Here is a 9,518-nt window from a genome sequence, read left to right as displayed (position 1 = left end):
CTCAATTCTGGTTCGTTAGGAAATGGGGGAATATATCAACGATGTTTATCCTGTCTGCTAACGCTTAAGAGAAGCAAAGGCCGCTGAGGTATGTGCAGTTGTTGTTGATAAACCTGAACCTGGAAAAAAGTATCTGGAACTGCCTGACTGTTCTGATACTGATGATGTTATTCGAGCAAAGGCTGCTGGTGTAAGTTCCAATCATTCTTGTGTAATTTATGACTTTGTTATTTTCTATAACTAACAATAAGACTGATTTGTAGTTATTGTAAAGATGTAGTGTAGTTATTTTAAAATTTTATAGCAATTATTATTTTTAATTAGTATAACAATTAGTGTAAAGACTTACAAAATAAAGACAAGGCACACGCATTGATTATTGTAAAGCTCTGACGTAGTTATTCAAATCATCATGCAGTTATTCAAATTATTTTAAAGCTCTCACGCATTGATTATTGTGAAGCTCTCACGCAGTTATTCAAATTATCAAAATGTAATTATTTTAAATTAGTTAACTCAAATAGCAAAAGTTTAAGACAAGGCACACGTTTATCGCCAAACTTTTCAGATAGTTATTCACTTATAATTGTAAAGCATAACATTGATTATTGTAAAGCTCTCATGCAATTATTGTAAATTATAGTTTTTGTAAAGCATAACCTTGATTATTGTAAAGCATAATCTTGACTATTGTAAGCTCTTACGCAAATATTTGTAAAATTGTGGTTATTGTAAAGCATAACCTTGATTATTGTAGAAGCTTTCACGTGATTATTGTAATAGTGCAACGTATTAAATGAACAAAATCACAACAATTGCAAAATAGATTCAAAATCATCAGCGAATTATTGTAAAGGAATTGATTGTAAAGTGCAAGGTTTTCAATGAACAAAATCAATTATTGTAAAGTATAACCTTGGTTATTGTAAAACTCTAACACAATTATTGTAATTATGCGGTTATTGTAAAGTATAACCTTGACTATTGTAAAGCTTTTCACACAACTATTGTAATATTGCAAGGTATTCCATGAACAAAATCACAACTATGAAACATTGATTACAAATTATCAAAGAATTATAGTAAAGTAATTATCCTATCATCAATTAGTGTGATGTATCATATTCATATTCCATTTTCATCTTCATCTTCATCTACATCTTCATCCTCCATTTCATCTTTCTCTTCATCTTCTTCCTCCAAAGCATGCTCAACAAATGGATTTGGACAGTTTCTCTTGTCATGGTTTTCCATTTGTTTGCAGTTATTACATAGCCTCTTCGGTTTGCTTGCCTTCTCAATTGCGTTATCCTTGTTTGATTTCATTCTCTTGCCACTTCCTTTGTTTTTTGCAATCTTTGGCGAAAGAATAGTAATATTTGATTTTGCTGAACAACCTAAGAGCATTTCCAGTTCTTGTTCCTTTGTCAAGCTCTCTTTTGTTGGATTTATTTTCTCTCGGAATTGTAAAAGCATCAAACTTAGTTCCTTGATCTGGTTTTGAGGCATCGAGTTAAGAACACTTATTGTTGCATAAAACTCAGACCATACTCTTGATAATTCCAACTTTCTCAAATCAGTGGGATCGTAGTCTTGCAATAACTTTCCATCCAGTCCATACAAAGGCTTTCTATATGATTTCTTCGTCCATCTGCTTTCGATGTATTGCTCCGGTATGCTATGCAATCCTTTTCCTGATATAATCTATATAATGTGTTTACAAAGGATTTTTTTCCTCTCAAACATCTTGCACGTACATGTTGTTTCCTTTGATTCGTTATTGTGAGCAACCTGCATTACAGTGTAGTTATTACAAAAAGAAAACATAGTTATTATGTAGTTCAACATGGATTATTTTATTCAGAATAGCAATGAACACCAAGGTAGAAGTCCATCAGTTTTTTTAATGTCAAAACACAGTTATTGTATTCTTTTATCACATTTATTGTATTTTAAAGTCAAAACACAACTATGTTTCTAAAATGGAATAACCTGAAATATTCTACGTTGCTTGTAGGCATCTTCAACACCTATAATGTCCATGTTTCCTTGCTCAGAAAATCCCCTAATGGCACAAGAACAGGGAGCCGCTTGCACTTGCTCTTGGAACTCATAGAAAACAGTATGTGTGTAGATTTTGGAGGCATGTTTCTCAATCATTGTCTTAGAGGAAACCTCTGGCAACGTGCTGTCACTTGCAGCATCAAGAAATCTCTGATTATAGCGTTGTTGTTCCATTGCACTCTGAAAACGCAACCAAAATTCAACAACTGTGCCATCTATGCTCTCAAATCTTTTGCAATAATTGTTTTGACTCTCTGATCTTTGTGTTGTTTTCAAAAGACAGCCTAAAGGCAAATCATTAAAGTAAGCAGGTGTCCATTTGTGCCTTTTGCCATACATGTATGTCAACCAAGTATTATCATTCAACTCAAAGTCACTAATCACGTGAGACCATTTTTCTTCAAACTCAGTGGGTTCCAAGTCAGTATCCTAAACAACTGCACATATTCGCTCAACAAAGTCAGTCTCCTTACAAATCTGTGACTCAAATTTATCGGTAAGTTTTTTCATTATATGCCACATGCAGTAGCGATGTCTTGCGTTCTTGAATACAGAACGCACCCCGAGTTTAATTGATGGATCTTGATCAGTAAGAATGCACTGAGGTTCCTGGTTGCCCATACAATCAAGGAACTTCTTAAACACCCAAATGAATGACCCATCGTTCTCATGATCGACAAGTGCAGCAGCAAAAGTCACCGACTTTTTACGGTTGTCAACACCAGTGAATGGGGTGAAAGCCATGTGGTACTTGTTAGCACCATAAGTAGGGTCAAAGGTGATGGTGTCCCCAAACATGGAATAATTCATTCTTGCCTGTGCATCTGCCCAAAAGATTCTAGCCAAACAGTTATCCTCATCAACTTCATAAGCAAAGTAAAAGCCATCATGTGACTCAGAGAGCCCCTTTAAATAATCGAGAAACATGTCAGCATCCTTGTCACCTATGTAATATTTAATATTTCTTTTGAAGTTCTTGAATTCCGTGAGAGATTCACCGATGTTTGCATACCCGTTTGATTATTCTGCCAGAATTTTAAATGTCTTGGTAGCACCGATGTTGAGTTTACAATTGTTAACAATTGTCTGCTTAATGTAAAGGTTAAGTGTTCTTAAATTTTTCTGGAATTCCCTTTCTTTGAGTGAGCAGAGTTTGTGACAATGACCTTCATAAAACATATCAATGGCATACCCTATTAGCTCCTTAAGGTCATTGAATACAGCACAAAACCGTATTTTTGCCTTGCAACCAAATCTTGTTATTTTTGTTTTCTTTGGCTCTACAGATCTTTTCCTCTTCTTTTTCTCTTCTGTGTTTTCAAATTCAACAGCAGGTTTGAGCTTTTTGGGATCCTCTTTGAATCCATGTCTGTTGCAGACCATTGATTTTTTGTCTATCAGACCATCACGGAATCTTGTTTGTGTGTACTTTCTTGGTATGAAACTACAAGCCACAGCATATAAATTGTAAAACTCTATTGCCTCCTCCAGCTTTACAAGCATTAACCCCAGTGCAGGCTTGAAATCATTTTCTACCATCCTACTCCACTCCTCACTACCACCTGGAGTATATCTCAATCCAAGATTATGGATAGTATTTTCTCCTGTTTCGGACGCAACTGTAGGTGTAGACAAAGTTGTTGCATTGGTATTATTAATTTCAATGCCTGGAAACATTAAAACATTGAACTGTTATGGTATTATTAATTTCAATATCTTAGATTCTATACTAAACAAAACAATACAATCTCTGTAGTAGCAGTTATTTTAATACTGTAGTGCAGTTATTGAATTATACAAATCCAATTATTCTATCAGAGAGGGGAGTGATGCGCTGCCGTTATGTGCACCAAAAATAAAATTTATAAAACCTATTAGGACTAACAGAAGCTAGTGGTAACAGGGTCGATCCACAGGGAGGTAGGGAGTTAAGTTGTTTTATTTCAGTCTATGAATTTCTGGGGGGGTTTTGGTTTGGATTAAATCTAATAATATAAAATAAGAATGAAAATAACGAAAGAAAAATAAACAATAATTAAAAGAAGGCTAAGACGATCGGTTCACTGTAGCTACGATGGCGGTTACGATGGCGGTAAACCTAGGTAAGTCTGAAATAATCATGTAAGATGGGCAAATAACAGGTCCTCTCGGTCCGAGTTAACTAGTAGCTCCTTTCGGTCTATGCTACTAATCCCTAAGTCTCACTAAAACTAGCTCTCGCCCTGAATAGTGATTCCTAAAGCCTAAATTACTTATCTTTCGATCTTAGCAATTTAGTCGTCTCAATTTATTAATCTATTTTCCCTCCCCTATCTCTCGATCTTTTGGGTCGGTCAAACACTAAGCATTTAACTAGTCGCATGTATTCGATTTTGTCAAATATTGCAATTAAAACATTGAAACGATGCTAATCTAACACGACGCAGTCGATCGACCAATGGAGGTAGTCGATCGACCAACGGATACAGTCGATCGACCAACAAGGTCAGTCGATCGACCATACCCCGACTCAGGTCTACCTATCTTACGCCATCTACACTACGGATCCCCTCACATCTTAGCGCGGGAGATTTAGCTACTCATACTGGAATTAATAATGATAACGAAACTAAAGATGCAAATAACAGAATTCATAATTAAATTAAATAAACAGTAAAACCGCATAAAAGAAGGAATTAGGGCTTAGGGATTCTAACTAATCAATTCTAATCTATAAAGAAAGAACAAAATTCAGAGCAAGAATTACCAGAAATAAGGAAAACAGGTAGAACAAACCCGGATGCAAAGAAGAACTTTATTGAAATACTTAAGAAAACTGTAAATTAGGTATGATAAATCTGAACCCCTAATACAAAATTAATGAATGAATGATCAATCTTTTTTAAAGCAGCAGGAAGAGTTACGTTATATAGAAGTATTACGTAAAACTCTTCTTAAAACCTAATTACAAATGGGCTTAGGTTAAAAATCTTTTAATTCCCGTCATGTTGCACAAGCGGTCGATCGACCATTGATATCAGTCGATCGACCAAAGGTCGAGATTATCAGAAGCTTCTGATTTGGAAATAAAACTTGTTCGTCAGCTCACGTGGTCGATCGACCATGGGATACAGTCTATCGACTGACTGCTCTTCCTGCAGTCAACTGTTCAGCATTCTGGCAGTCTATAGACCATGTAGGTCAGTCTATAGACCAAGTTAGCTGGTAATACGCTTCTGAAACTCTCACAAATATATCTTTCAGGCCTTGCTACGCGCACCAAATTCATTTCCCGAGTCAAATCTTCATGTCAAATCCTATGCCAAGCACTTAGGGACGGATTCGGCTCGATTTCAGCTGGATTCCTCACATTTCTGCAATATTACACAAAAACATGAAAGTAGACGGAAATAGGGAAAATAGCAGCATAAACTACATAATTGAGCTCTGAAATGCGTGTGAAATAGGGTGTAAAACATCATATTTAGGACACGCATCAGGGAGCTTTTCACTGAATTTGGTAGCCGAGCCCACCACAAAGCACACACAGTTATTTTAATGTAATAGTAAAGTTATATCATTATAAAATAGTAGTTATTGTAAGGATATTTTTGTCATATCCTATAAAATAGTCTTTATTATGAAAAAACAATCTCTTCTGAAGCAGTTATTTTAATATTATAATGAAGTTATTGTAATATACAAATCCAATTATTCTATCCAAAAGGGAAGCTTTTTTATTGAAATTGGTAGCCTAGTTCACCACAATGCACCCACAGTTATTTTAATGTAACAGTAAAGCTATTTTATTATTAAAGAGTAGTTATTGTGAGGATATTTTGTCAGGTCCTACAAAATAGTCTTTATTATGAAAAAAAAACAATCTCTGCTACAGTAGTTAGTTTAATATTATTATGCAGTTATTGTATTATATAAATCCAATTATTCTATCAAAAATGGAAGCTTTTTTACTAAAATTGGTAGCCTAGTTCACCACAATGCACTCATAGTTATTTTAATTTAATAGAAAAGTTATTTAATTATTAACTAGTAGTTTATTGTAAGTATATATGCAAGATCCTATAAAATAGTCATTATGATGGAAAAAACAATCTCTGCTGCTGCAATTATTTTAAAACAGTAATGCAGTTATTGTATTATACTAATCCAGTTATTCCATCAGAAAAAGGAGGTTTTTTTACTAAAATTGGTATTCAAGTCCAGCACAATGCACCACAATTATTTTAATGTAATAGTAAAGTTATTTCATTATTGACTATTAGTTATTTTAAGGATATATCGCTCATCCTATAAAAACAATCTTTATGATGGAAAAGTATAATCTCTACTGCAACAATTATTGTAAAATTGTAATATAGTTATTGTATTATACTAATCAGGTTATTCTATCAGAAAATAGGAGCTTTTATACTGAAATTGGTAGTCTAGTGCACCACAACGCACACACAGTTATTTTAATGTAGTAGTAAAGTGATTTCATTATTGACAAGTAGTTATTGTAAGGATATATGTCAGATCCTATAAAAACAGTCTTTATGATGGAAAACACAATCTCTGATGCAGCAGTTATTTTAATACTGAAATGCAGTTATTGTATTATACAAATCTAGTTATTCAAATCCTAGATATTGAATGATATCATGAATGAAATCTACATGCAATTATTGTGATATTATGTAGTAATTATTATAATGACTTTCTAAACAACATAATGAGTAACAGTATGAAAGTAATCCACAAAATATTATCACAGAACTCATCAACCTAATAACAACAATTATTATATCAGCATTATTACATAAATTTATACCTGAATTCATCGATGTTTGATTATCAGCAATATTATCAGGCAAAGTAAGAGTTTGTTCGTCTGAATTAATCATCGTTTAAGCTGAAAAAAACACATAAATCATATCAGAATTTGTTATTTGATTCAAATACTGCAGTTATTCGATTAATAAATAAGAAATCGGAAGAAATATTCACACCTTCGTATTGATTTGAAGAATTAGGTTATTCCGGCGTATTAATTGAAGGAAAAATTGATAGTTTGAATTGAATTAATCGAGATAGTGCATGAATTTCATGAAAAAAATGTGTAAATCGCTGAATTTGTTGATGAACGATGAAGATTTTTGATCGATTTTTGAGGTAACAGAGTACCTGTGATTTTTGAACAAAAAATAAAGAGAGAGAAAGAGGGAAAGTTGAGAGAGAAAGTGAGTTTTTCAGTTTGGCTATATATATATATATATATATATATATATATATATATATATATATATACGTGTATCACCAACGGAAGTTAGGAGCTACTTATGATATTAGAACGTTAAGCCTCGGATTTGACTTCGTTCTTTGACCTTCGGGAGACCCATAGACTAAGACTTATATCAACGGTATTAGGAACATAAGAGATTTGACTATAAACTTGTATAGGAGAGATGCGGATAGTAAACCCAGAAAATGGTGCTTTGCGGCATTAGGTAATGAGTCCTTTGAGAGTACATTATGAGGTTTGACAGTTGAACTTCGGGACAAAGTTCTCTTTTAGGAGGAGTGAATGTAATAATTCGGAAATTAAAGAAAGAGAAAGTACGATACGTGAGGAAGAAATGAGAGTTGAGCAAAGAACCTTGGGAGGATGATACTATGAACATGTGTGATTAATAAGAATGAAATCACAATAAGAATCTTGACGGACCTTATGATAGAGTAAAGGAAAACGGTAATGGCGAGAGACTACATGAGAACCGGTCATGAGACTTGAGAGAAGATTGAGGAATAATTGGGAAAAGAGAGAGTGAGGTGAACTTCAGGGACGAAGTTCGTTTTAAGGGGGGAAGTGTAACACCCCCTTCTTACCCGGCCAAGGTAATTAAGAAATGTACCGTCTTGTTTCCCGAGGCAGTGAAATCAGAATTACAATTAAGAAACTTTATTAAATAAATAACAAGTTAGTGATTATATAAATGTAAACAAATGAATAAATAAAATACAACTCGTCTATGACTATGTCATCTACCTAGTGACTATGTACTCGACTCCAAAGTCCGTAGCGCAGCCCGAATCCCGATCACGTCAACAAGCAAACCTGTACTTAACCTGCTCCCCATATGATCGGAAATATCATATGGATCGATACAGGACACCCCGAAAATAGGTGACAATTACACAGACACACAAACGTCAGTTTCAATACATAAAGTGTGATATGACTCAAAGTGTGTGAGTATGCAACATGACCATGATATGAATAACATGCTATCAAACAACCACCACCACGGTACCGGGACATGGCCAGACATACCGAGAACCACACTGGTATCGGGACACGCCCAGATATACCAACAACCATAAACAGGTACCGGGACACGCCCGGACGTACCGGGTCCGGAAGCCAACCGGATCCTCTGCCAGACGTCGTGTCTCAACCACACGAGTTCCTCCGTAACTCAAGTCATTAATGTGCACATCCCTCTTGGAGTGGGAAGCTCCAAGAGGCGATTCAAGCGTAAGACGGTCTCCCAACCGCCTTACGTCTCCATAACAACAAGTAATCCACCACGTCCTCCGACAAACAAGACAATACAATAAATGCAAGATACCACATGTCAATTACCGACTCATTCAAATGTCTTAACCAATATCATGTTATATTGCAATAACCACTAAAATACAACTCACATGACCATTTAAACATATATTAAAACTTAGTAGGATTAACCTACATTTTAGGAAATCCCGTTAAACAATAAAGCAACCGGATACAAATATGCTCCTCCATAAAGTCGGCACCTAATTACAATAGTTAAATATAATTACTAACTAATATAATTACTAATTAATCTAATTAAATTAAATACGTAATTAAATAAACAAAACTGGTCTTAAAGCTACCCAAAACCCGTCACAATACTACTCAAACCGCCACCATGACCCACCACTAGCCTACCACCATCCTAAACCTGGCCACGGTGGTCAGTAGCCCCTGACGGCCACCACAGGCGCCTCCCCACCAGCACGAACCACGACCAACGACAACAACACACACATACACACACACACACATACACACACACACACACACACACACCCAAACCCAAACCCGACACCCTTCAAACTCCACCAAGCCACAACCACGGTTCGTACCACTGCCACCAGCATAGCCACGGTACACTGTGGTCCTGCCCAGTACCCTTAGCCACCACCAGACCCGAGCCCCAACCACACCCACACGACAATAATACAACAATCAACAACCACCAAACATAACTCGACATCCCTCTAAAACAGTTTGTTAACCACCACTTGCCGCCCCCTAAACCACCACCCACAACCTCCACTACGGCCTCCCCTTAACCCAAAACACAACCACCCCAAAACCACCCAAGGTCAGTCAAGGTTGAAGGGGTAAAAACCCGTCTCAAAATTGAGTCACACAACCAAAAACG

The 9,518-nt window shown here is 35.6% G+C and overlaps 1 protein-coding gene across 1 annotated transcript; it reads right to left on the bottom strand.

Annotated features, from left to right (window-relative positions):
* Positions 1 to 1,039: 1,039 nt before the first annotated feature.
* Positions 1,040 to 6,947, bottom strand: LOC141586970 (protein FAR1-RELATED SEQUENCE 2-like). Its single transcript, XM_074408380.1, has 6 exons — positions 6,875 to 6,947; positions 3,445 to 3,731; positions 2,617 to 2,970; positions 1,993 to 2,493; positions 1,294 to 1,704; positions 1,040 to 1,045 (listed from the first exon to the last, which is right to left on the bottom strand). The coding sequence occupies exons 1-6, from the start codon at positions 6,945 to 6,947 to the stop codon at positions 1,040 to 1,042; spliced, it is 1,632 nt and encodes a 543-aa protein (XP_074264481.1).
* Positions 6,948 to 9,518: the final 2,571 nt, after the last annotated feature.

The sequence above is a fragment of the Silene latifolia genome, chromosome 1 (genome assembly GCF_048544455.1).
Source record: "Silene latifolia isolate original U9 population chromosome 1, ASM4854445v1, whole genome shotgun sequence".
Lineage (NCBI taxonomy): Eukaryota > Viridiplantae > Streptophyta > Magnoliopsida > Caryophyllales > Caryophyllaceae > Silene > Silene latifolia.
Note: the sequence above shows the minus strand (reverse complement) of the source record. Positions and strands in the feature narration are given on the sequence as shown.

Excerpts from the sequence above, each read along its gene's own strand:
- LOC141586970 (XM_074408380.1), bottom strand. The coding sequence starts at position 6,947 with ATGATTAATTCAGACGAACAAACTCTTACTTTGCCTGATAATATTGCT. Across the intron at positions 2,494-2,616 it reads TTAAACTCGGGGTGCGTTCT|GATACTGACTTGGAACCCAC; the intron begins GTATTCAAGAAC and ends GCAGTTGTTTAG. Across the intron at positions 1,705-1,992 it reads AGCAACGTAGAATATTTCAG|ATTATATCAGGAAAAGGATT; the intron begins GTTATTCCATTT and ends CACATTATATAG.